Here is a 27,482-nt window from a genome sequence, read left to right as displayed (position 1 = left end):
TTGATGATCCTAGAAACTCCCTTTCCAAGTGATGACCCGTGGACTTGTGTCCCTCGTGTGATAACCTGCACTACACACATATCCTACACGTGTCCGTAGGTAGTATAAGCTGCCACAGCCGTACAGATCTGAGAGCCAGAGGCTTTTGAAACCACCTAAGACTCTGAAACGCTTCACCTTGACTTATGAAAGCAAATCGGGGCACATCCGTGATCCCACAAATGCTAATTTGCTTGTCACACATCAGAAACCCAGGAAGGCATAGAATAGATGCTCTCTTACTGGCTTATAGGTTGGGTACTTTTAAGTTGGAGATGTTTAAATCAGAGATGAACCTATTGCAACAATATGTTTCATGTCATGTGAGCCTTTTGTTTTCTAGCAACTAAAGGGAACTGTGGTAGGAAGAGCTGGGGGCACAGGGACGAGGAAGACAGGTAAGGGGACAGAAGCTGGGGCGGCAAGGAGTGACTCAGGTGAGGCTCAGGAGCTCTCACCCCGCAGTGGGCAGCTCGTCACCCCTGCTCCCCGTGTCTGTGTCCCTTCAGGAGAAGCTGGCCAGGGACTGGGCCAGCACTCATAGACAGCTCCTCTGCCTACTCAGCACTGCTTTATATGTCTGCACACACGTGTGCATGCCTATGTGTGTGTGCAGGTGTGTGCGTGCCTGCATGTGTGTGTGCACACGTGTGTGTGTGCCTGCATGCATGTGTGTCTGTGTATTCCTTTACTAGATGCCCTCTCTAAGTAAATCCCATTTAAGTGCTGTAACTAAACCATCTGGCAACATCTTTTCTTAATGCTTTTTCACTGTTCACCAGGTTGAGGATTTCTTTTCCTTATTTTGGCTTTTGCATCTTTAACGAAATTATATGACTTAATACAGTATCATTCTTTTCAAATTCAGTGTTTCAGTAAATAGTTACTTTCAGCAGACAATTACTTAGGTAGAAGTAGTTTAACATGGCATTTATCTCTGAAAAAAATGGTTTTTTTTTCCTTTCTATCTAGATCCTTTAAAATATATAATATTGCATCATATAAAATATTGGCCTGTACCAAGCACCTGTATCCAGAAAAATAAAAAAGGTAACTTCCTATTGATTCAGCAAAATGTTACCAAAGAACTTCTCGCACACGTGGTAGCCTCCAAATGTGGCAGTACTGTGATGATGGATGGCATCTGGCAACACATTTGTTATTAGGCTGATCAAATAAGCCTCTTCTTCTAAAATTTCCACCATAGCGTGACGCTTGAATTGCCCACATTTCAGTGATACTTTCTGGTCTACAAATATGAATTCTGGCTGGGCGTGGTGGCTCACATCTATTATCCCAACACTTTAGGAGGTTGAGGCCAGTACACTTGAGCTCAGGAGTTGGAGGCCAGCCTGGCCAACATAGTGAAACCTCATCTCTACTAAACATCCAAAAATTAGCCAGGCATGGTAATGGCAGCGCCTGTAATCCCAGCTACTTGGGAGGCTGAGGCAGGAGAATCATTTGAACCCGGGAGGTGGAGGTTGTAGTGAGCCAAGATCACGCCACTGCACTCCAGCCTGGGTGACAGAGCAAGACTCCGTCTCAAAAAATAAAAATAAAAAATATGGCGTAGTGGCCGGGCGCGGTGGCTCAAGCCTGTAATCCCAGCACTTTGGGAGGCCAAGGTAGGTGGATCGCTTGAGGTCAGGAGTTCAAGACCAGCCTGGCCAAAAAGGTGAAACCCTGTCTCTACTAAAAATACAAAAATTAGCCGTGCATGGTGGTGCATACCTATAATCCCAGCTACTTGGGAGGCTGAGGCAGGAGAATCGCTTGAACCTCGAGAGGTGGAGGTTACAGTGAGCCAAGACCGCGCCACTGTACTCCAGTCTGGGTGACAGAGCAAGACTCCATCTCAAAAAAACAAAACAAAACAAAACAAAAAGCAGCGTAGCAATTTCTGCTTCTCTTCCCATCCACATGTGTTGATCTCTTGACTTTCACTTTATATGATTTCTCACTAAAGCATAAGCTACTCATGAGTTGAAGTTATCTTTTGTCCCTGAGAACTAGCCTTTACACGAGCTTACCCTTAACTGTAGCTGCTTTCTGCAAATGCCCAGTCTGGCCACCTTCGGCTACCTTTGGTCCTGCAAATCTGTCCACTGCCCCATTCATGAACTCTGCCTTTAAAAGGTTTTCAAAGTCCACTCCTTTCTGCTCTGCCCAAACCCAGGCCCTCCTCATGGCTGGCTTGAACCACAGCAGAACCTGCCTTGCTGGGTCACCTTCCTTCAGTTCCTTCTCATGGTTTCTAAAATTCCTTGAGCACACACAGCAAGCTAGCTTTACAATTGCTTTACAGAGTAAGGATCAGTGCCCCACCTTCTTGTTTCCTTAGTGGCTTTTTAAAAAATAGTAGACAGTATATAGCTATCTACTGGCAATAGGAATCTCTTAAAATCAAGGTGGGGAATGTGATTCTTATGCAAGAGAATCAGTGTTTTGTGTTCAATGAGAATTTAATATTTGAAAAATAAAAAAATAAAAGATCTTAAAACTTAGGTTTCCATTATGATCAGACGGCTCTGTCAAAATGGAAAGAAAGCAGGGAATTTTCTGTACTCCTCAACACAAAGTTTATCTTGTTCTTGAAAAAATATTGAACTATTTTTTCAATATTTGTCCTTGCCAGGATTTCACCCTGGCACCCGCTGTTGATACGTTCTAAATTTGGTTTCCTTCTGATTGTTCTAAGAGAATATCTACTTTATCATATTTTGAAATAAGACTTTACAGTATCTAAATGTGGATGATATATCCTTTTAACTATGTCCCTGATACTGAAGCTCTGAACATAACTTCTCAATTTGAGTCATCTGTGTTTCCAGGTATTGCTATAGATAAGTCACAAAATACTGAATTTTGGCGTCTTCTATAAATGGTTGCAGTGTTTCCACTCTTCACGAAGCATGAGACATTATTTTACAATACGGTGGCAGTGTCCCATCGTTTTAGGTGAAGAACAGACTTACCACACATTGTGCTTTCTTTCACTTTGTGAGACAGTGAAGGAGGGACCTTCTCTTCAGGTGCAATGAAACTCCCACAGGGATTAGCCTGACTTCGTCGGCTGAGGGCGGGGCCTTCTTTTATTACAAATCTGCTGCATCTTTATACGTGGTTTCAGTGACAAAATAAAAAACAAACATGGGAATTCCCTTTCCAAGGCTCTAAGTCACCACCAGGCGGCATAACAGACCTCTCTGTCCCTGGTCTGTAGGAGACGGGACAATGCTGGGACAGTGCTGGGAGGGCCCGTGGGCAGTAGGATGCCAGGGCCTCGCCAGGAAGCCTCAGTGGGCGTCCAGGAGGAGTTTGGACATTACCCCATTCTCAAGGTGAAGCCTCACCAGGGTCTCACCAAGAGAGCTGTGGGGTCAGATTCACCTTCTCCCTGCGCCTCTGCACTTCTCTCTGGATTTCCTGTCTGTACATGCAGTGGCGGGCATGGTGTGGGGTGGTTCCTCACCGTTATCCTCACTGGGTGTATGGTTATCTGACATCAGTCCTCCCCAGAGGGTGCAGCTGCCCCTGGTCGGTCGTTCTGTCTATAGCTGGCATGGTATCTGGCACGGGGGAGGCCCTGGGTCCATGTTTGTTGATGGAATGAATCAGTGTGTGAATGAAGGAAGTCACATTGGCGGCAGTGGCGGGGAGGGGACTCTTTGGGGACAATTCAGATCATTCTGAGGACACATACAGAGGCCTGCTCTAAGACAGCAGCTGTGGGAGGGCACGGAGTGGCATTGAGAGAGGAAGCTGACTCGATGACGGGCGGAGAGGTGGGCGGAGGCTGTCTCGGGAGCGCCAGCAGCTGGTAGTGAGTGGTGGGTGTTTCCTGACACTAAGCTCTGTGCAGAGCACGTCATCTACAAACACTGTCTATTGTCTCCTTTCATCCTCACAAAAACCACCCCTATAAAGTTGTCACTATTATTGTCTCTCCTTTACACACGAGTCTGGGCACAGGGACTTCAAGTGAAGCCTGCTAGGAGGCACTGTGGTGCCCCCACAGGAAGGAAATGCAGAGGAAGGACTCAGGAGGCGGCAGGAGTTCTGCTTTGAATGTGTCACATTTGAGGTGCCTTTGGGGCTTCCAGGAAGAGGTGTCCAGATGGCAAGGGCTACGGCTTGGAGGAGTCAGGATTGGAAATATGGACTGGGTGCCCATCAACATCTAGGTCATGGTCAAAGTGGATGGTGGGGTATTACAGGAAAGAGCTCTGCAGCCCTCCGGGATCCTAGCCCGCGCCCACAGATGCGCAGGGGCAAGGACGCAAGGGCGGTTGTGCATTTTCCTTCTTTTCTGTGGCATTCAGAAATAGGCAAAATGTGACACACTGCAAAAGTGACTGTTTGCTATCTGCAGGAGTGGCCATCAGTGTCCGTTAAATGAGAGCTGTGCAGAATGGCATGTGTTTGTCCTCATTATTTTTGCTTTAAAAACGTTTTTTAAAACCCTGGTATCAATGGTCAGTTATGTGACTTTCAAAAGCAAAAATTAAGGAAGACAAAAGAACTGTATTTGACACCTTGAAAGGCCCAGAGGGATTCTTAACCTTGGGTCCAAGAATTCCCCCAAGGGCCTTTGGAGAGATTTCCAGAGGTCCCCAAAATTGAATAGGAATAAAAGGGTAGCATTACCTTCCGTTATGAATGCGGGCAAAAACCTTCAGTAGCATTAGAAGTCTGTGTGACCTCAGCACCAATAGAAACCACAGATATTTCTCCGTCACTTTAGGGTTGTTGCTGAGAGCTGGGGAAATGGTTAGCATGCATCACTGTCGGTATTTGGTAGAATAAGGACGTGCCTGCATGTGCATGCTGTTGAACTGTTGCCTCTTCACTGCAAACCCTCCCTTCCTTACTGCCGGGCCAGAGCTGTGCCCTATCGGGCCCTGCCCCCAGGTGGGCCAAAGAGAGCCTGGGCAGTGGGAGGAGGGAGCCCGGAGCACGCTGCTTCCTGCCTGCTTCCTGTTTCTGTGAGCGTCACCGCAGCAACGGGACTTCACCCTGGCAGCAGCTGTTGGTTCCGTTTGCAGTGTTTTTCTCACTCCCAGAGACCACCCTCATCAGTCCTGCCTGAGCCCCCGCGGTCCGGGTCCCCACTCCAAGCCTTCTGGGACCATCACCCCGGTCTTTGTCTCCAGCCCTAGCTGTTCCTGAGATGACGCCTCTGTGGCATGAGACCTCCTTTGCTTTTTCAGCCATGCAACACCTGTTTAGGGGCTCCTTGTATTGCTTCTATTGAAATCACTGCTGTCATTTTTCCTGACTTGGCTCTGATTGATACACTGTATCAGGATTTAAAAATATTTTTTGACAATGTGTTTCAGAATAATCAGTTTCCTTCATAACCCTATGTTTTGTTACATGCATTTAAAAATGTTATTCCAAGAATGCCCCACAGGCTTCACCAGCCTGCCCGCGGGATCCACTACACAAAAAAACAGAGCTGAAAGCAGTTGCCAGCCTGATTAATTGCCCTTTCCTGGGCTGGGTTTAAAAGCCTCTAGGAACACAAAACATAAAGGGTTTTCTTTCTGTTCTTCCTCCCTTTCTTTTCAAATGAAGTTATGGAAGAAAATGAACTTTGTTATTTTCCCCCTTCAAAAGTAGTACCTGCTCATGGGAAAAAAAAAAAAAAAAAACACTGGAAAAGAGAAGTAAAGAAAACAATATTTCTATCTTCTTTGTGACATAAAAACACCTATGGCTCTATTTTGATGTATTTCCTTAGGGCCTCTGGTGTTGTTTATTTTTGCAGAGACATAATTGTCATGAACTTTGTCATAAGCATTTCCAATTCTACTTCATACTTGTCATAAACACTATTTTTATAGCTGGACAGGATGCTGTAAAGTAGCAGGTTGACCTGGCCCCTTTCTTATAATGTAAAACTTTTAACATAATCTGATTGTGATAAAATATATCTCAGATTGACCATTTTAACCATTTTTAGGTGTACAGTTCAGTGGTTTTAAGTGCACTAGTGTGTAGCCATCACCATCATCCACTTCCAAAACTTTTTCATCTTCCCAAACTGAAATTCTGTACACATTAAACACTGACTCCCCGGATTCATAGAGCTGAAGGTGGAATGGGCATTGCTTTCCCCAGCCCTTGGCAACTGCCATGCTGCTTTCTGTCTCCATGAATTTGATTAATGGAAATTTTTACTACTGGGCTTCACTTTTCCAATAAAAGTTCAAGGTACATCATTTAAATGTATATACTTTAACGCAAGCAATATTGCATGACGCCAGCCTGCCTCCTTTCCACCTTTTAAAAAATTAGACCAGCAACTGTTGTTGAATCCCATCTTACCGATCCCGCTTTCTAGTGAGACCTGAAAATTCATATGGGGGCATGACAGCTGTCAATTTTTATGAATTTCAAATGTGGAAGGCTCATGGTAGGGAGATGGTTTTATCTTTGTGGGTTTTGTTTTTTGAGACAGAGTCTCGCTATGTCGCACAGACTGGAGTTCAGTGGCGCGATCTCGGCTCATTATAACCTCTGCCTCTCGGGTTCAAGCGATTCCCATGCCTCAGCCTCCTGAGTAGTTGGAATTATAGACGTGCACCATGCCTGGCTAGTTTTTGTATTTTTAGTAGAGATGCGGTTTCACCCTGTTGGCCAGGCTGGTCTCAAACTCCTGGCCTCAAGTGATCTGCCCACCTCAGCCTCCCAAAGTGCTGGGATTACAGGCGTGAGCCACTGCGCCCAGCCCAGGAGATGGTTTTAAAACAGAGATGTGCCCTGGTTGCCTTCTCTGAAAGTTTATCTCCACACAGATCTCCTGACCTTTGGTGTGGCTGATTTGATGTGGAGTCGGTTGGATTTGCACCATCTGGCTTGTTTTCTGGGGAAACTCTGCGCTGGCTTTCGTCTTCCTCCTTTTGTGATTGCATAAACAAAAGGGTAAATTGTTTTCTTAAAAATTAGTTTTAAATTGTGCTAAAATACACATAACAATGTTTGCCACCCTAACTATTTTTTCTGTGACATCAGGTATAGTCATGCTGTTGTGCAGCCGACACCACCGGCCATCCCCAGAACTTCTTCATCTTGCAGAACTGAAACTCCGCCCCCTTAAACACTGACTCCCCATTCTCCTCTCCACCCAGCCCTGGCACCCACCATTCTACTTTGTCTTGATGAATTGTATGAGGTACCTTATCTAGCTGGAATCATACAGCATTTGTCCTTTTGTGACTAGCTTATTTCACTCAGCATTGTATCCTCAAGGTTTTCTCACATTGTAGCAGGTGACAGCATTTCCTTCCGTTTTAAGTCTGAGTTACATTCCACTGTGTATATATACCATGCGTGTTTCTCCGTTTAGCCATCAGTGGACACTTGGGTTGCTTCTACCTACAAAAGACCAAATTATTTTGTCCATTTAATATAAGGTATTTGAAGGCCAGGCACAGTAGCTCACATCTGTAACCCTAGCACTTTGAGAGGTCAAGACAGGAGGATCGCTTGAGGCCAGGAGTTTGAGACCAGACTGGGCAACATAGCAAGATCCCAATCTCTACCCAAAAAACTAAAAACTACATAATTAATGTAATGTGGATTATTTGAAGTTTCAATGCAGAGCCCTTCTTATCACTGTATTACCTGATATTACTGAGCCACCATGAAACCTCTAGCACAGCTTACCTGTGGTACCAGGAGGCCACCCTCCCAGTCACATCGGGGTCTGCCTGATTTCTGCTTTCCTCACTGCCTAGGTCCCCTCGCCTTCCCCCAGAGACGAAGATGCTGCAAGTTAGAGTTGGAGCTCTAATATCATATTCTAAATGTAGGACATATATTTTAAATAATCATAGAATGTTAGAGCTAAAAAGATTTAATATGCTTTATATTAAAAATCTATGTATCTCATTAATATTCTGAGTCCATTGCATCACCACGGGCAGATCATTTCCCCTTTTTCTAAAACCTACACCATGGGAGGGTCTCTTTGCCGAAAAGGAGAAGCTCATGAGCTTCCATTGCCTAATATCATTCTTTGGAGGCACAATCACAGCTCCTTATGTGGCTCTCGAAGTTCAAGTCCAGCTGTCTAGATCATAACTTTCAACTAGGAAATAACTGGGTGCCTTACAAAAATAAGCAGCGCAAAGTTCAGGCCTCTTGTTCTAGAAAAGTGGGAAGGTTACTCCTACTAGAGCCACGGGATGTAGACTTCCAGTTACTGTTGGGGTTCTGTGTGTTTAACAGGCACACCTCTTTCCCTGCAGCGGGCGTACACAGCAGGTTATGCAGAGTGGAGCGAGGTAGAGGCCCTGGGGTGTGCAGGAAGGTGGGTGGGGAGGGGCTGGCGTATCAGGGACAAATGTCAGCTCCCAGATCCCTTGGTAAAGTGTGACTGGGTACATCAGATTTAGATTAAAGTATCTTGAAACTATTTTTTTTTCTTTCTTTGAGACAGAGTCTCACTCTGTGACCCAGGCTAGAATGCAGTAGAGTGATCTCAGCTCGCTGCAACCTCTGCCTCCCAGGTTCAAGCAATTCTCCTGCGTCAGCCTCCTGAGTAGCTGGGATTATAGGTACCTGCCACCAAGCCCAGCTAATTTTTGGATTTTTTTAGTAGAGACAAGGTTTCACCATGCTAGCCAGGCTGGTCTCAAACTCCTGACTGCAAGTGATCTGCCTGCCTCAGCCTCCAAAAGTGCTGAGATTACAGGTGTGAGCCACAGCACCTGGCCCCTCAAACTATTTTGTAGATTGCATTATACAGATCAAACACCTTCATTGCACTTACATCTCTAGTATTGTATTTACTTAAATAATGATTATCAATAGCAACTCATTTAATCGTTATAAACCCTGGGAACTGGGTACCATTATCACTCCCATTTTACAGATGAGGAAACTGAAACACAAAGAGAGGATATGTAACTTGCCCAGCGCTGAAGATTCCCACCAGGCACAGCGTCCCTAGAACCTGTGCTCCCTGTCACCGCAGTAGACAATTGTACTCCAGTATCAACAATAAAAATAACTTTTCACTGACTTAAGTATTATTCCTTCTCCAAGTTAATCTTCCATTGGTCTAACTTTGATTCTAGCCTTTAGGCAAGAGTATCTTGTTGTGAGACATGTGATTTGTTTGCTTTCAGGTGCCTTGCAACACAACTCTCTGTTTATCTTACAAGCAATTTTAAATGCTATTTAAATTCTGACAAGCCTGAGTTCTGTACTGTGTGATTACAGAGCAAGCACTAACTCACAAAGCTACTGTGTCCTAATTATTTCTCTAATTGTAGAGTAATTTAAGGAAGAAGGAATAGATCAGCCATAACTGTAAAATTATAATGATAATGGCAGTTCTGATATTCATACCCAACAAAGAAATCAGCAATATAAGTACTGAAAGGGTGCAGATAAAATTTGTAAATACTTGCAGATTATGTATATGTCTAATCCAAAAAATCAGTCTCAAACTGAGAGTTCAGTAAGATAGTTTGTAATAACAGAAATAAAAACCAAAGCATTCCTATATCCTACTATAATGATTTTTTTTTGAGATGGAGTTTTGTTCTTGTTGCCCAGGCTGAAGTGCAATGGCATGATCTCAGCTTACTGCAACCTCTGCCTCTTGGGTTCAAATGATTCTTCTGCCTCAGCCTCCCGAGTAGCTAGGATGACAGATATGCACCACCACGCCCAGCTAATTTTGTATTTTTAGTAAAGAGAGGGTTTCACCATGTTGGTCAGGCTGGTCTCAAACTCCTGACCTCGGGTGATCCACCCGCCTTGGCCTCCCAAAGTGCTGGAATTATAGGCATGAGCCACCACGCCCAGCCTGATTTTTTAAATAATGGAAAAAATGATAAGATCCCACTCAAAGTTGCATATAGGAATAAAGAAATACGCAGGGCCTATATGAAGACCATAATAATTTACTGAAGGACACAGTTAGTTGAAAACTGCAGAGAGCAATACCTTGTCTCTGAACAAGAAGACTCCACGTTAAAGAGACACGGATCCATCCCCAAATAATTGATAAATACAGTTGGCCCTTTGTGTCTGTGGGTTCCACATCCATGGATTCAACCAACCTCAGATCAAAAGTATTTGGGGGAAAAAAGGTCAGGTGCAGTGGCTGGCCAGACACAGTGACTCAGGCCTGCAATCCCAGCACTTGGGGTCGCTTGAGGCCAAGAGTTCAAGACCAGCCTGGTCAACACAGCGAGGCTCCATCACAATAAATAAATAAGAAAATATTTGGAAAAAAATGGATGGTTGCCTCTGTACTGAACATGTACAGACATTTTTCTGGTCATTATTCTCTAAACAATACAGTCTAACAACTATTTACAGAGCATTTACATTGTATTAGGTATGAACAGGAACCCAGAGATGATTCAAGTACACAGGAGGATATGCATAGGTTATGTGCAAATACTCCACCATTTATATCAGACTTGAGCATCCTCCAATTTTGATACCCCAGTGGTTGAAGGGGGTTCTAGAACCAATGCCCCTTGAATACTGAGGGACAATCGTATAATGCATTTCAAATAAAATCTCAGTTTAGAGGGGAAAGTTGGTTGAAAGCTTAACAAATAGACTCTAGGCCAGCATGGTGGCACATGCCTGTAATCCCAGCACTTTGGGAGACTGAGGTGGGCCCATCACTTGAGCCCAGGAGTTGGAGACCAACCTGGGCAACATGGTGAAACCCCGTCTCTACAAAAATACAAAAATTAGCCAGGCGTGGTGGCACATGCCTGTGGTCCCAGCTGCTCGAGAGGCTGAGATGGGAGGATCACTTGAGCCAAGGAGGTGGAGGCTGCAGGGAGCCATGATCACGCCACTGCACTCCAGCCTGGGCAGCACAGTGAGACCCTGTGTCAGAAACAACAACAACAATGACAAAAAGGAAAAAAAACAAATAGACTCCTGAGGTAATCTGGAAGAATAAATGGAGAGGCTGGCCAAGAAATTTTTGAAAAAATGTAACAGGGGTGGTTTTCAACTTTTTGGTAGCCCACAGATTCTTTATTCAAACACAATCTCACCTCCCCATTCAAATGCTTTTGGTGGGTCCTTTACTGCTTCCTGAATAAAGCCCAAGTTCTTTAACTTGTGTATTATAAAAAGAGCATTCTAACAGTACCCAAGTGTGTTCAAACAGCAATGTTTAAAATTCCCACAGTTCCACCACTTCGGCAGAGCAGCCCTGTGTTTATTCTGTGTGTCCTTCTGGTCTTTGTGTGCCTATGTCTTTTGCACAGTCCTATTCCTTTTTTCTTTTTTGAGATGGAGTCTCTTTCTGTCACCCAGACTAGAGTGCAATGGTGCGATCTTGGCTCGCTGCAACCTCTGCCTCCTGGGTTCAAGCAATTCTCCTGCCTCAGCCTCCTGAGAAGCTGGGATTACAGGCCCACGCTACCATGCCTGTCTAATTTTTGCATTTTTAGTAGAGACAGGGTTTCCCCATGTTGACCAGGCTAGTCTTGAACTAGTGACCGCAGGTGATCTGCCTGCCTCGGCCTCCCCAAATGCTGGGATTACAGGCGTGAGCCACCATGCCCTGCCGCAGTCCTATTCTTAATTGTGTTTGTCTGAGGACTAAGAACACCGCAAGCTTGACTTTGGGAATAGCCATAAAGCAACAACACAGTGCTGGGCTCGAAGGGGGACAGCTGCCTGAAAGAGGAAAGAGGGCAGAAGCTCTCTGCACGTGCCAAAAGCACTGTTGAAGTTTTAAACCTAGTCCAAGCTAACTGAGCGACACTAGACCTTCCCGCAACTTCTCTAATCTGGATGTAAATTGTCATTCTAGAGCCCCTTGTTTTGCAGGAAAAAATAATCTGTGTATGGTCAAATAACAGATGGAATGAGCTGCCAGACAGAATCTGTTGCCAGTGCAACAGAACAAAGTATTTGTTCACACCAGACTCAGGTCCCCTGTTACCTGCAGTCCTCCGGGCAGTCCTGTCTGCTGGCTGTGTCTCCCTGCTTTATGTAGGAAGCTGGAAGAGGTCAGGGGATTTCCTTGAAATTACAAGCCAGTGAATGGCAGAGCAAGAGCTGGAACCCGATTATCTGCCAACCCTCTGCTTCGGAGCTTTGAGGGCTTCTGCACAGGTCACTTGCATTCTCTGCGTACGGCTGCAGGGTTGCTTGCTCTCCCGTCGGCTTACTCTTGGATTAGGCCTTCCCAGAGGTGTCAAGAAGCAAAACCCAATTCTTTGATCTTCTCACTTCAACTGCTCTTTCTTCCAGCCAACTTCCACACCACATCTGAAATCTCACTCCCCACTTTCCACCCAGTGACCCGCACCTCCTGTCTTTCAGTGCTCCTGGCGCTGACTTTCTTGCAGTCCCTGACAAGCAGCCCTGCCTTCGCGTTCTCACTGGATGAAAGAAGGCAACAGATGTTAGATGCTGTGTGCACATATTCCCATCTTGACCATTCTTTCTGTGCACGTTTTGCTGTGGATCTGTTGGGGCCTGATCCAGCTGCGTAAGCTGAGAAGTGAATGTGCTTCCACAGTGTGGGCATCTCGGATGCAGGTATGGGCCCCTCCAGATCCAGGGCCACTTGGCAATGTCTGAGACATCTTTGGTTGTCACAGCTGGGGTGGAGAGTGCTGCCAGCATCTGGTGGGTGGAGCCAGGAATGCTGCCAGCCATCCTGGGATGCCCAGGACAGCTGTCCATAACAAGGAACTGCAACTCCAAACGTCGAGGGACCCTGCTCTTTATTAATCCCAGGGTTTCCCAAAAAGCCCGACACCACATTTGATACAGATGCCACCAACAGGGTGGAGACAAGGGGCAGGGTCTTCAGTGTAATCTCAGCAACTAAAATCGAGCTGACGGTCAGGTGAGAGAAGCGTTTGGAAAGCCTCCAGTGCGTTTAGGGGACCACGCCCCCTCAGCATGCCAAGGCAGCTGCCCAGTGAAGTGCAGGGTATAAAGGTGGCGTGGTCAGGAGTGGCTATTTGATCTCCAGTTCTTCCAGAATTTCCACTCTCGTGCCAAGCATGTCCCTCCAAACGGCTGCTCTTTGGCGTTCCTCACGCTCCCCCTGAAGTTCATCTAAGATCTTCATTCTTCAAAGGTGAGGCTTGTCTGTTCTATGTCCAAGTCTTCTCTAAAGATATCCAATTTGTACACATGGAGAACATTTTTTGTAGTCGAATAGTTGATGACTTTTCTTTGAGCTATATCTCAAGGGCCAAAGTACAAAAGGGCAAACCCTTCTATGAGAGTGTGGGTCTATGTTTTTAGTGTGATGCTGAAGTATGTTTTAGCCTTTATTTTCCTTTATGGAAATGCATTTGCTTGGAAAGATCAATTTGGGGATGCTGTTTTAGGGATTTCTGTACCTTCAGCTGGAAGGATACTCACTGTTCCTGACGTTCATTTGTCTGCCCTTCAGTCAGGCTGTCGGCAAGCCAAGCTGCTTGGTGGCAGGGCTTTACTTTTAAGCCTTTGAATACATCTTGAGTACCTTAAACTTCTCTGTATGCTATGGGTACTGTTTGAATTCAGGTTATGAAGTCCTATTCTCCCCACACTTCTTTTTTTGTGAATGACATTTATCAATGACATTTGTAATTGGTTGATTTCTGAAGTTTTCAGCTAGTAGCATAAAGATTTACTTCATGGCTCTGATTATCAGAGAACATCTTTTCTAGAATGTTAAACTTTTCTAGAATTTTCTAGAATGTCTTTTCTAGAATGTTAAACTCATAGGCAGGATTACTGAGGCAAAGCCAAATAAATGAGAGAATCTCTGGAAAAAGTATATTGCTTTTATTTTGTACGGAAATTGCCATTTTTTTGGCCAGGCGTGGTGGCTCACACCTGTAATCCCAGCACTTCGGGAGGCTGAGGCAAGTGGATCACTTGAGGCCAGGAATTTGAGACCAGCCTGGCCAACATGGTGAAACCCCATCTCTATTAAAAATACAAAAAAAGTAGTTGGGCGTGGTGGCACACACCTGCAGTCCTAGCTACTTGGGAGGCTGAAGCAGGAGAATCACTTGAACCCAGGAGGTGGTGGCTGCAGTAAGCCAAGATTACACCCCTGCACTCCAGCCTGGGCTATAGAGCAAGACTGTCTCAAAAAAAAAAAAAAGAAAGAAAGAAATAAAAGAAAAGAAAGAAAAGAAAAGAAATTGCCATTTTCTATTCCTAAGTATATATTGAAGCATTTGATTTATTTCTTCTCAGTGGGGTATACTGTTAGCTGGTGAATGCAGTTGTTGAGGATAAAGCTTATTTTCCCATGTCCCTATCTATTCTGAACATTTTAAATGAACTATTCTGAGAGCATGTATAGATTTTTTTTTCTTCGCAGGAGAGCTGCCTTAGGAGGACTTTTCAGAGTTTGTGCCTATAAGACTGAGAAATACATAATGATTTTAGCTGTCATGTTTTTAGAAGGTAATTGGTAGATATTTGCAGTGCACTGTCTTCATGAAAAACAGAATTGGGCCTGGTGTGGTGGCTCACACCTGTAATTCCAACACTTTGGGAGGCCAAGGTGGGCGGATTGCTTGAGCCCAGGAGTTCAAGATCAGCCTGGGCAACATGCTGAAACCCTGTCTCTGAAAAAAAAAAAAAAAAAAAATTGCCAGGCGTGGTGGTGCACACCTTCGGTCTCAGCTACTTGGAAGGCTGAGTTGGGAGGACTGCTTGAGACAAGGTTGCAGTGAACCAAGGTTGTAGTGAGCCGAGAATGTGCCATTGCACTCCAGCCTGGGCGACAGTGTGAGACCTTGTCTCCCCATGACCACCCCCCGCCCAAAAAACCCCAAAACTCAGAACTGGTTTTCTTAGAGATGCTTTACTGGAGGTGTTTGTGGTCATTTCCTTGGCTACTGTGTATACAGGAGGTTTCTGTGGTACGGACTTAAAAATCATCAATTCTGTGGAACACACTGGGAAAACGGATACATTTAGGATTGCTATAGACTTATTCCTAGACACTTTTTGAGATGAGCTTAATTCCAGAGTAAAATACATTAGAAATTATTTTAAGTATGCCTCAGAGTGTATCCCAAGGCAACATTTAATGGCGTAATGTAATGCCATGGAAGGGCTCTGAGCTCAGGTACAGTGCACCTCGACTGGGACTCATACAGCTCCGAGGCAGGTCCTTCAACATTGGGTCCTCCTGCTCCTCATCCTCCCGCAACTCTGACAGCCACTCTTCCTGCACAGGAACGTCTGCTTCTAGTTATCTGCCCTCTCCTGGCCACTGTGGTGTTCTCCTTCCCATGGAGCTCACAATCGGATCAAATCCTGAGTCAGTACAAGGTGCCAGTGCCTGCAACTCCCCTCCCCGCTCTCCACACCCAGCCTTTGGTCAGCAGCCTCCGAGGCCTCACCCCACCCACTCCATCTTTTCTCACTGTCCTTTCAGCCTCTAGACAGGCTCACGTCTCTTCCATCCTTAAAAACCGACAAACCATGAATAAATCTCCCCCACGCAAAGTCTTGTCCTTGGTCCCGCCTTCCTTCAAGGCTTCCGTCTACCATTTATTACACATGCACAAATCACAGAAAATGTTTAATTGCCAAATTTTAATGGCAGAATGTAATGACCAGTGTTTTTCTAGTTGCAAATTAAAGTCTTTCCTGACCTTGCTCTCTTCACTCTGTGGCTTCCAGGAGACGTCTCTATTTTCTGACTCTCTAACTACCCCTTCTTTGTCTGGACTTGTTCTTACACACTTCTTATCCTTCCCATGTAGGTATCCCAAGGTTCCCTTCTGCAGGCTCCTTTCTGTTCTATGCGTGCTGCCTGATTTTATCATCACCTTTAATTGGTAGTGTGTGCTGAGGTGCCTGTTAGACACCTCCACTGAAGCTTTCTGCCTCCAGTTCAAATTCAGTTCAATCAATAATCAAACCCATCACCTTCCTTAGAAAATCTAAAGGGATTTAAAAAGCAAAAACAATAAAAACCCCATTAGATGAAAAATAAGTATGATGAATTGCTGGGTACAATTAGTTATGAAAAAAATATCCTAAAGACATGTCATTTTTAAAAGAGAGTTTCTATTCCCAATTGCTACAAAAGTATAAAATACTGAAGATCAATGAGAATTAATGACAACTCATCAAAGTCCTCCATTTTGTTAGGAAAACCATGCATCCATCTATCCATCTACCTACCCATCATTTATAAGGCGCCTACCATGTTCCAAGCGGCGAGAACATGCTTTTAATCGGGAGAGCCCATTCATAACCTGGGAGTGGGGGCTGAGGGAGGTGGTGGGAGAGATTCAGTACCCAGGTCACAGGGCAGCTGTGGGAGGGCAGCATGCTGCCATAAGTAAGCCAGGCAATGGAGCTGTTGTGGATGCTAGAGACAAGCTCACTGTTGCTTTCTAGACGCTCTTGCTCTTCTGTCCACCGGAGGCAGTCAGGACCCTGGCCTGAGGACCAAGTGTATTTTGCGCCTGAGCTGGACCAGCTGGCCATGGGGTACCACCTTCTTTGCAGACAGCAGGCAGGGTCTGGCTCCCCTGCTTGATGCTCCTACCAATGCCCCTAGTCTTACTGGGAGATCTGGCTCCTGGCATTGACCTGGGTGTGTACTCTGCTTTGCCAGTGCCCCTGGAGTGGGAGGTGTGGTCACTGGTCCACCAGGAAGACAGCTAAGGACATTCGTTGAGTCCATGTGATGACTGTCTGCTCTGAGTGAGGCCTCTGGATGGCTGGGAGGAAGGAAGCAGCTCTGCATCAGGCGGCATGCCGCTCGTGCATTCCATCATCATGTGCTAAGGGCTGAGGGGACCTGGGTTGATAACCTAGCTTCACTCTTCCAATGCATCTGTGGACAAGTTCTATAACCTTTGTGAGCGTCAGTGTGTGGATAAAGTGTGTTGTAAGCTGAAAGGTGCTGTGTAAATTTCAAGTGAGCATTTCATGAGCCACACGTTTAATAGATGTGTTTTTAGATATCAAAGGGATCCAAATAGGCCAGGTGTAGTGGCTCACACCTGTAATCCCAGCACTATGGGAGGGTGAGGTGGGCGGATCACTTGAGGTCAGGAGTTCGAGACGAGCCTGGCCAACATGGTGAAACCCCATCTCTACTAAAAATACAAAATTAGCTGGGCATGGTGGCACACATCTGTAATCCCAGCTACTCGGGAGGCTGAGGTAGGAGAATTGCTTGAGCCTGGGAGGTGGAGGTTGCAGTGAGCCAAGATCATGCCACTGCACTCCAGCATGGGTGACAGAGCAAGACTTCATCTCAGAAAAAAAAAAAAAAAGAGGGGATCCAAAGCAATAACATGAATGTAAGCTCATAGTTTGTAGAAGTAATTTACTGACATTTATTCTGCTGTAATCAGTATGGCTAGTGATTCACATTCATGAAAAACAGATGTTAAGGCTCTGATTTAGAAAAATGACTTCATGTTAGTTATCTGACTAATGGGGAGGCTGAGAGCCACTGTGTCCTCCCCGTCTGCCCTCAGCTTTGTGTTGTCATCCCTGTAAGGGTTTGTCTCTCTAGCCCCAAACCACAGCGGGAGGCACAGCTAGTGAACCAAGCAACAGACCAATACCATGGAGACAAAGTAAACCATGTTTGGGTGTGGCCCCAAATTGGTTAACTGTTCTGGCATTTTCTGGTTAGCTATGATTCTGATGTTCCTAGAACAAAATTGGACCATGCTATTCGCCTTTTGTTCTTTTCTCAGGAGTCTCCTATACTTATGAACATGAATTTTTAGATTTCAGACAGGTAATCTTCATTGAGAGGGCACAAAGGAAGACAAAATTATATCACAGGCCTGGCAACTTTTAAGGATGCCCTCTGAGGCAGTCAGACCCGTCACAAAACCCAAAGTACCCTCTCAGTGCAGAGATTCTGGGCTTAACCAGTGATGTCGGGAGGTCAGCTCTGTGTGTCTACAGGCCATTAACTGCAGTGTGGAAGGGGCCATAAATTCCAAGGCACTTGTTAGAAGGGGCTGTCCCTGGATCGTCCTTACCAAGAGAAGGAGGAAGTCAAGCCTTGGTCACTGACCTTACAGCTCTTTAGTTAAGACCCTGGGCATCATGCTGGCATGGTCCAGATGGACCCTTTTCTTTTTTTTTCGAGACAGAGTCTCACTCTGTTGTCCCGGCTACTAGAGTGCAGTGGCATGATCTCAGCTTACTGCAACCTCCACCTCCCAAGTTCAAGTGATTCTCATGCCTCTGCCTCCCAAATAGCTGAGATTACAGATGTGCACCACCACACCCAGCTAATTTGTGTATTTTTAGTAGAGAAGGGATTTTGTCATGTTGGTCAGGCTGGTCTCAAACACCTGGGTTCAGGTGATCCACCCACCTCAGCCTCCCAAAATGCTGAGATTACAGGCGTGGGTCACCATGCCCGGCCCCAGATGCACCCCCTTCCGAGGACACCCCCCACCCTCCGCTCAGACCTTTCCAAGGTGCCCTCGGGTTTTGAGTTTTGTCTTCAAGGTGAAGGATTTAATGTTACTCTGCCAAGCCATCTGTGAGTGCTGGGATGAACATTTCGTGTACCTCCATGTTTCTATAAAATGCCACCTTTCAGAGCCACACCCACACCTTGACTTCTGACTGGTCCTTCCAGTATCGAGTTTGTGGGTTCCAACCACCCTTTCACCACCCTCACAATTGACCTTGCTCTAAATTAAATTTTAAAAAAAGAAGAAGATTGGGGGTGGGAGGGAGGACTGCCCCAGAAGGGAGCTTCAAGAAGGGAACATTAAAGTTATCTGTATTATTTAGGTTGGTGTAAAAGTAATTGCATTTTTTTGCTGTTAATTTTAATGCAAAAACTGCAATTACTTTTGCACCATCCTAATAAAACTGGAAGGCAACTGTGGACCCTCTACATTTTATTCCTGGGCTCTGGGATCTAAAAACACCAAGAAAGATGTATTAGCATTCAACTTGCAGTACAGACTTTGCCCTTGAGTTGGGGATGGTTCTGAGACCTCCACCTCACAGGACTGGCTGGGCTGAAACCCAAGTCAGAATGTAGCATCCTCTCATCTACAAGGGTGACAGGATGGCAGTTTTCTTTAATATGCTACTACTTAGTGGAATCAGAAACCAGCCATTATTTTATTGCTGGTAATGTTCATTTGTTCCTGGGACTAAGACTCATTAGCTCACTGCTTCTTACTCCGTGAGTGTCCTGGCATGGCCCCCTCCCTGCCACCTACATCCTCTGCAGCAGCCCCCTCCCACAGCTTTTGTGGCAGGCAGTGGGTTTGTTCTCTTCCCTGGACTGCCCACAGTCTTGCTGCCTGGCTCATCCCAGTTCTTGGTCTGGTGCCCAGCTTCCTTCCTGCTATAGAGGAGAAGGAGGCCTGGGCACCTTGAGTTGGGGCACCTACCAAGGAGACTCTATCTGGAAAAGAGGGGGCTCCAGAGGCAGCAAGGCAGGTGCTGGCTTGCTTTTACTGGACTCCCAGGACACCAGGCACCAGGCTAGCAGGGCAGCTCACCCTGACTATGCCCAGCGGGATCCCCATGTTAGGGCCTTTGGTTCTCACCCTCACGGTGGGCACTGTTATTATCACTGGCATGTTTTGGGTGAGACTCCAGGCACAGAAGCTAAGTAACTTGCTCAATATCCCTTAGTGAGTGGCAGGGCCAGGAACCGAATGAGGTGGCTTAATTCCAAAGCCCACTTCTTAATCCTTTCCCTATGTGGTTTTCAGAAGCTGGTAACTAGCAATTGACTGGTGGCCTAGGGGTTAGGAAAATGCGTCTTGTGGCAATTACAGGTGTCTTCAAGCATTGCCTCAAGGACAGGCCAAGGAAACGAAGTCAGTCCCAATACTCTGCTCTGGGAGATGAGGTCACAGGGTTCAGTCACAGGGTTCGGGGTGTTGAGTAGCTTTAGAATCTGCCTATCTAGATCAGAATATTCAAACTCAAGTCTAGAAGAGGGCTGTTTTATTAATGGGTTATCATTCTCATCAGTGAAGTTGTGACCACTGGTAAAAGTCTAACAGCTTTCTACAATAAATTCCCAGAGAACATTTAAAATTATTTTCTCCAAATAATTGCACTTTATACAATCAAGAATTGTTATAGGCCAGGCGCAGTGGCTCACACCTGTAATCCCAGCACTTTCGGAGGCCAAGGCAAGCAGATCTCTTGAGGTCAGGAGTTCAAAACCAGCCTGGCTAACATGGTGAAACCTGTCTCTACTAAAAATACAAAAATGAGCCAGCCATGGTGGTGGGTGCCTGTAATCCCAGCTACTCAGGGGGCTGAGGCAGGAGTATCGCTGGAACCCGGGAGGCAGAGGTCGCAGTGAGCCGAGATCGCGCCATTGCACTCCAGTCTGGGCGACAGAGCGAGACTCCATCTCAAAAAAAAAAAAAAAAATTGTTATAACAACATTTAAATAAGTGTTACAGGGAGAAAACAAGCTATTACAAGGTAGGCGTTTCATTATCTTTGAAAGTTGCTTTTGTGAGCCTGAGATGCTGTCAAAGACAGCTTGGCATCTGTTCATCTTAAGTTCCACGTTTCTTCCCCAGCGGTTCGCTAAGCCTTTGCTCGGCCCCTGTTTTCCTTCGCCCCCATCCCTCCCAAGTCGTCCTCTGGCTCCTCAGCACCCATTTTCCCTGCTGCACACCCTCCTGACAACTCCAGCCCGCGGATCCCCTGCCCTGAAGCCCTGGGCCCGGGTCACAGCGGGAAGGTGAGTGCTCACAGGTGCGCGCTCACGTTACCAAGTCGGGTCAGTGTGCAGAGAAAAGGGAATTAAGAATGGGGGGACAGGCCGGGCGCGGTGGCTCAAGCCTGTAATCCCAGCACTTTGGGAGGCCGAGATGGGCGGATCACAAGGTCAGGAGATCGAGACCATCCTGGCTAACACGGCGAAACCCCGTCTCTACTAAAAAATACAAAAAACTAGCCGGGCAAGGTGGCGGGCGCCTGTAGTCCCAGCTACTCGGGAGGCTGAGGCAGGAGAATGGCGTGAACCTGGGAGGCGGAGCTTGCAGTGAGCTGAGATCCGGCCAATGCACTCCAGCCCGGGCGACAGAGCGAGACTCCGTCTCAAAAAAAAAAAAAAAAAAAGAATGGGGGGACTGCAAAATGTAAATGTGCTTTAAATTTTACATTTCCTGGCGTGTCCTGGACAGGCAGACCTTCCGATTACAATCCGCGTCATCCCGTCGCTTCTGCCCCCAGCCTGGCGAGTTTGGGAACCGTTTCCCGCAGGACTTTCATTGGGAGTTAGGAGGGCGCCCCGTGCCTGGAGGAGGCGCAGGCTGGAGCCCTCCTCCAGGAGGAGACCGGCGCCTGGCAGGGTCCTCGCGGCCGCAGTCTGGACGGTGGGGACCCCGGGCTCTGCGACGCCGGATCGGCCCCAGCGGCTCGCACCCGCGCCCTGGAAGCTCGTTCTCCCCCGCAGGCCACTGCACCGGGCCGAGGCGGGGGCTGTGTGCGCGCAGCTGCGTCGTCCTGGAAGTCGGCCCTTCTCGGGATGCCGTGTTAGCGGGATGACCGGCTGGCAGGTGCAGCGGGGCTGGGGCCTAGGCTTCCGCGTCCGGGAAGCTCAGGGGGGCCTGAGGGTGAGGGATGTAGGGGAGCGGAGAACGCAGCCCTCACCCGGCCCCGGGCAGCCCCGACCTGGGAGGGGACCCCTATTCGGGTCGACCCCTACTGGGCGTGGAGTCCTTCCCGGAGCGCCGGCTTCCCACAGCCTCACAGTTCGCGCTCCAGCCGCTGACTCAGGCCCCTGCGTGTGGAGCTGCGGCCGGGGTCGGAGGGGTCTTTTCCTTCCGGTCCTCTTTCCCGCGGGGGCCGGAGGGGTGGTGATGGACAGGCGGGTAGGGGCCGGGCGGGACCAGGAAGATCCCGCAGAGACGGAGCGCGGGGACGGGGCGGGACATGGGGCGGGGCCTGGGTAGGACGGAGCCGGTGTGGGCGGGGAAAGGGGCGGAGCCAGGAGGGACCCTTCGAGGCGGCACCGCGCGGGGGGCGGGGCGTGGGGCGGGGACGGGCGGGGGCGGGGCCGGGGTGGGCGGGGCCGGGAGGGACCCTCCGAGGCGGAGCTGCGTGGGGGGCGGGGCGGGCCATGGGGCGGGCGGAGGCGCCCGAATCCCGCTTCCCCTGCGCCCTTCCACCCCCGGCCGTGCTCAGCCCGCGGCTACCTGCGCCCCGCCCCTGCCGGCCACGCCCGAGCCCAGCGCCGCGAGCCTCTCCCCGGAGGGCTGGCTTCTGGCCCCGGAAGCGGGAGCGCTGATTTCTCTGCGAGTGGCTGCGTCTCCGCGGACAGAACGCGCGCCCCCTGGCCCAGCCCGCGAGGGGCTCCCGGCGTGGTCCCCGAGCGTTTCCCGCCGGGTGGAGCGGGCCGAGCCCGGCAGGATGACCAGCCCCGCGGCCGCGCAAAGCCGAGAGATCGACTGTTTGAGCCCGGAAGCTCAGAGGCTGGTAAGAGGAAAGCGCTTCCGAAACTTTCTTTCCTGACTGCGGCAGGCTTTCAGGGCTTCCAGCTTGTTCGAGGTCAAGGGCAGGCGCAGGTCCCCGGGAGGCGTGGGGTGGGCTCCGGCGGGACCCCAGCGCGGTGGGAGCCGGCGCAGTGGGTGCGGGTCCGTGAGTGGCCCCGGCGAGCGGCGTCCCTCTTGAGCTGGGAAGCACATTTTATTGTGGGACGCCACCTCTAAGGACGAAAAGGCACATAGTCTCTCCCCGCCCGAGGTGGTGGGCTCCAGACAGGCCCTGGCCAGTTCTGTGCCCGGCCTAGAGTCACAGGGAGCTGCTAGTTTGCTGTTTTACAAAATACAGCACCAGGGACCGGGTGGCCAGAGCCGGTGCCCTCACCCGCGAGCTGGAACCACCGGGAAGTGGCTGGGGTGCTTTGGAGCACTCATCCCGCTCAGCATCTGAGGACCACCTCCCGCGAAGACCCCAGACACCAAATTCACTTTGGCTTGTCTCCCGGGTCCGCCCAGCCCGGACAGTATCCTGCCTCTAGGATTTTGCCGTTGTCCAGCTCAATATGCAGTCATGGGACTATGGCTGTAGTTTGGCATTAAAATTGGGCAGGGGATGAGGCGGAGAGAGTTTGCAAATACACATTTTCATGCAGCTTGTGGTTGAACATGAATGGGAATAAAAGTGAAAGGGTGCACTTTGGAAAATAAATATAAAACCCTAGCTTTCAACTTAATCAGATGTTCGTGGGATCTTGGTAAAAGTATGAGCCCCAAACAATCACTCTTTCATTAGGTAGAAATTAATCATCTACTGGGTGTGTGTGTAAGATTTAAGATGAATCAGACTGCCTTGACCTTGAGAGAGCTTATTAGGAAATGCCAGAGAGAGGTGTAGAAATAGTCTGATGAACGCATACTGAAAAGCCAGTTCTTTGCTTGTCAGATGGTGGCTGTTTTTTAAATGTCCATGTTAGTATGGTTTTTCTGTGACCTCGTTTAAAACTCTGGCAGTGGGCCAGCCCTCTGGAGCTGGTTTTTACCCCTTCAACTAATTAGTTCCTAGGGGCCTGGGAAGAGAGACTCTTGAATCACCATCAGGGAAGGGTTCTTGAAAGAAGGAAGGTGGGAATGTGGCTGAGGGTGTTGGTGTTCTGAGGAGCAGCCTGGGACACCATAGATGGCAGGAGCAGGGTGGAGGTGAAGAGCGGCCTGCTGGACTGAGAGTCCTTGGAGAAGGGAAGAGTAAACATTGAGAACAGGATGTGAGGAAGCCAGAGACAGGCTGATCAGAGGAGTAAGTAGAGGCACACCTGAAGCTGCTAAGGCACTGGCTACGGGGTCTATTACTTAAGGCTGGGAGCCTCCTGGACGAGTCTGGGTTCAGATGACTTTGAGATGCTGCCGGGAAGAAGGGAGAGGAAAGTCTGGACTGCGTCCAACTGAGTAGGTATGTGATAATCCCAGGCCCACTGTGTCCCCCCCAGCTCCCACCCCCAGTTCCAAAACCCAATAAGCTCTGAAGACCAGAAGGTTTGTGTTTTGTTTTGTTTTTATAAGTTTGTGGCAGAATTTTAGCAATGAGACTTGCCCTGACCAAGGAGGGGGCTATTTTTAGTCTTCATTTATCCCTCTTAGTGTGAATATTCATACGTTTTCTTGTTGATGTCTTTGATTAAGGGCTGCTACTCTGGGTTGTACCAGAATATATGGTGTATACGTCTTACTACGTTTCTAATGTCCAAAAATGCTGAATTCTGAAACATGGCCCCAAGGGTTTTCAGAGGTAAATTGTGAACCTGTAGGAGCTGTTCTTGGTAAATGGTAGCAAAAACTTTATCAGAGTGAGACATGGTGAACAAAAGCAAAACGCAGTTCCTGTTAAGAGGTTAATGTTCAGGTAGGGAAGGAAATGTGCTGAATGGTGATGGGAATTGGGGGTCATCATGGGTCGGGGGTAAGGCGTCAGCCAGCGGCTGCCCTGGGCTGTGGGCTGGGTATACCCATGGGAGAGTGGTAGTGGGCGTTTCACACTGGTTTGTGCTAGTTCATATTCTGCGTTGTGTCCGTGGGTTCAGGGATGGGTCTCCCGTGGAAAGGCGGGACTGGGGGCCGCACCCATGCAGAGCAGAGCTGGGTCGGTCAGAGGAAGTGGATTTGGCAAGCTCCACCTCAACTAGAAGACAAAAGCAGGATCTGAGTGGGAGCCTGGGCTTCTTCAGCAAGTGGGCACCGGCCCTGGAGCTATAGGAGAGGGTCCAATGCGGACAGTGGAGAAACTGCATTTCTTCAGCTTTTGTAACTTCCCTGTGTTTGCGATGGCTTGTGTCACCCTGCTGTCTTTCCACATACTGATTAGCATGCAGCCCTTCTAAATGACCAGCACTGTCCCAAGAAAGAGCTGTTAGGGGAGAGCGTGGACACACAGTCTCCCAAGTCCCATCTCATTATAGGTACCTGGTCCAGGGTCCCCAGGTCTGGGAGAGTGGAGTCTTGACCAACGTGGGGATGAAGTTGGCATAAGGTGGGCTGGCCCTGCTCTAGCTCAGTCTGAGATGGTGGAGCATGGAATTGTATGGTGTGTTTTAGGCATGTCATTTCCCTGGGCAGGTAAGATAGTAAAGTAGGTCTTTTCTAGTAGTATTGAGAGTGTCCTACTGGGGCAAAGATGGAGACTAAATTTCCCTTTTTCTTTAAGAGTCAGTTTCTGTTTAGCCTGAACTAATATCACACAGCGGAAGCCTCCTTAGCAAATTTCAAAAAACCCTGCAGTCTCAACTGCCACTTATGCTGAGCACAGGAAACCAAGTTATTTATAGTTGTAAAACGGTGTTTCAGCGAAGTTGATTGGAGTGTTACCTGATTAGAGCGAGATTCTTATCCAATCCCTACAGAATTGTGAGACAAAATGTTGCTGCAGTGTGTTTGCTCCTCAAAAGGCAATGTCCAAGAGGAACTTATCCCCGAAAAACCAGGCTCTGTGACTCAGCAAAGGAATTGTTTATGACTGGTTACTCATATGCCAGTGCTTCCAAAATATCTGCTCATATTTAAAGGAGTGATCTTGAAGCTCTGGAGGCCGTAATGTTTAGATTACTAACCTCTTCACCAATCAGTAAGTCCGTTAATCTCACTACATGTTAGACATGGGAAAGGAGAAGAGGATTTTTAGTACCTTACTGTTTTTACTGGAGGCCACCCAAATTTGAGTTTTTTGTTTTTTTTTTTAAATAAAGAAGCTTGTTTTCATGGAATGGACTTACTAGAACTTTTATTATTCAGACTACCTAGATACAATTAAGTAAATTCATTTCTTTCTCCCAAATTAAATATTTTGACTACATGCAAGACTTAATCATTCAAAATTGCCATGTATTTGATTATAGACCACTACTATAATCCCCCTGCCCCAGGCCAGATTCCAAAACAATAAACCAGAACACACACACACACACACCCCCCACCCGGCAATGATATGTATTCTGAGACTCATTCATTCATTTTGGAAAGGGCCAGTGTTTCGAGTGGTTTCTCCTTGGTATTGTAACTTTACAACTTTAAAACTAGATAAGTAGTTTTCCCTTGAATCTAAAGTATAACTACTTTGTAATAGAGAAGTAATTTGTCTTAAATCACTATAATGAAGATTTACTCTTAATTTTAACCAAAATGTTTCATTAATATGTTTGTGTAATGAAGATGATCAAAGCAACACCCCTTGTGATCCTTCTGTCTTTTTTACTGTATGTGGTAAGTGGCTGTGTGATTTTCCTAGGGAAAGGAGTGGGCTTTCCTTGTGGGTTGGGAACCTCTGTCCCCTTCCTCTGAAGTTTCCCCAGTTTTTCCTGCTGCTCTGCTAAGTGGGTGCCTTAGCATGCTTGCCTTCTCATTGTGCTGCTAAACTTCTCTGGACTGGATTTATACTTAGGTCAGTAGCTGTCAAAGAAGACATTAAGGAGTGAAAGTAGCTAATATTTACCAAACCCCTGCCGCGCCCACCTGGTGTTTTATGCGAAGGTCTTCTCTAACCCTTGATATAACCTCATGGGGAGCAGATAGTTTTCTCTCAGTTTTTCAGATAAAGAGGAAACTGAGGCTCAGAAATGTCAGGGATTTCCAAGCCCTCACAGCTAGTCAGCAGTGGAGCCGGTTCAGACCCAGGCCTGCTGACTCGGAACTGGTACTGATAAGTGTCACGACTGTGTACAATGCTGCAGGCAGGGGCTGGCAGGTAGTAAATGTGCAAGGTATATCTGTGGCTGCCACGGCTACTGCTGCTGCTTTTGTCGCTGTTGTCAGCTTTTCTTTGCAGGCCTGCTGTCTCATACCCCAGTACTGGGCTGAAGGATTTCTTTTTACCAAAGCTGCCTCTTAGGACAGAAGTCCTTGTCCTGAATGCATACTGAGAAGTCTTCATTCTATCAAACTTTTCTGTTCTTTGCCTGGTAATTTCCAGACAGAAGAGAACATTCACTACCTTCCTTCCTTCCTTCCTTCCTTCCTTCCTTCCTTCCTTCCTTCCTTCCTTCCTTCTTTCCTTCCTTCCTTCCTTTCTTTTCTTTCTTTCTTTCTTGAGACAGAGTCTCGCTTGGTCACCCAGGCTAGAGTGCAGTGGCATGATCTCAGCTCACTGCAACCTCTGTCTCCCAGGTTCAACCGATTCTCCTGCTTGCTTCAGACCTCCCAAGTAGCTGGGACTACAGGTGCCTACCACGTCACCCGGCTAATTTTTGTATTTTTAATAGAGATGGGGTTTCACCATGTTGGCCAGGGTGGTCTCAAACTCCTGACCTCAAGTGATCCTCCTGTCTTGGCCTCCCAAAGTGCTGGGATTACAGGCGTGAGCCACCACGCCCGACCCAATGAACTTTACTTTTCTACATAAGGAAAATAATGATAGAAATGAAATAGCTGTGAAACTTGTTTTGCTATTTTTGTACCATGCTAAAATGTTAACTACTACTTATGTCGGCATATACCTGAGAGCCGCTGTGATTTAAG

General features: G+C 47.5%; 1 protein-coding gene across 25 annotated transcripts in view; it reads left to right on the top strand.

Moving 5' to 3' along the window:
* LRRFIP1 (LRR binding FLII interacting protein 1) overlaps window positions 1-27,482 on the top strand; it is a 167,322-nt gene that overhangs the window by 45,409 nt on the left and 94,431 nt on the right. For 5 of the 25 annotated variants that reach the window (XM_010357952.2, XM_030917048.1, XM_030917055.1 and 2 more), the window contains exon 1: window positions 22,119-22,479. The exons of 17 other annotated variants lie outside the window; for them this stretch is intronic. In XM_010357952.2, the coding sequence (XP_010356254.1) occupies window positions 22,414-22,479 (66 nt within the window). In that variant the 5' untranslated portion in view covers window positions 22,119-22,413. Of the gene's footprint in view, window positions 1-22,108; window positions 22,480-27,482 lie in introns of those variants that run through there. 3 more of the 25 variants (XM_010357955.2, XM_010357959.2, XM_030917050.1) reach the window with 3 other exon arrangements.

This window comes from Rhinopithecus roxellana, chromosome 14, assembly GCF_007565055.1.
Source record: "Rhinopithecus roxellana isolate Shanxi Qingling chromosome 14, ASM756505v1, whole genome shotgun sequence".
In the NCBI taxonomy this organism is placed as follows: Eukaryota; Metazoa; Chordata; class Mammalia; order Primates; family Cercopithecidae; genus Rhinopithecus; species Rhinopithecus roxellana.
This window is presented reverse-complemented; position numbering and strand designations above follow the sequence as displayed.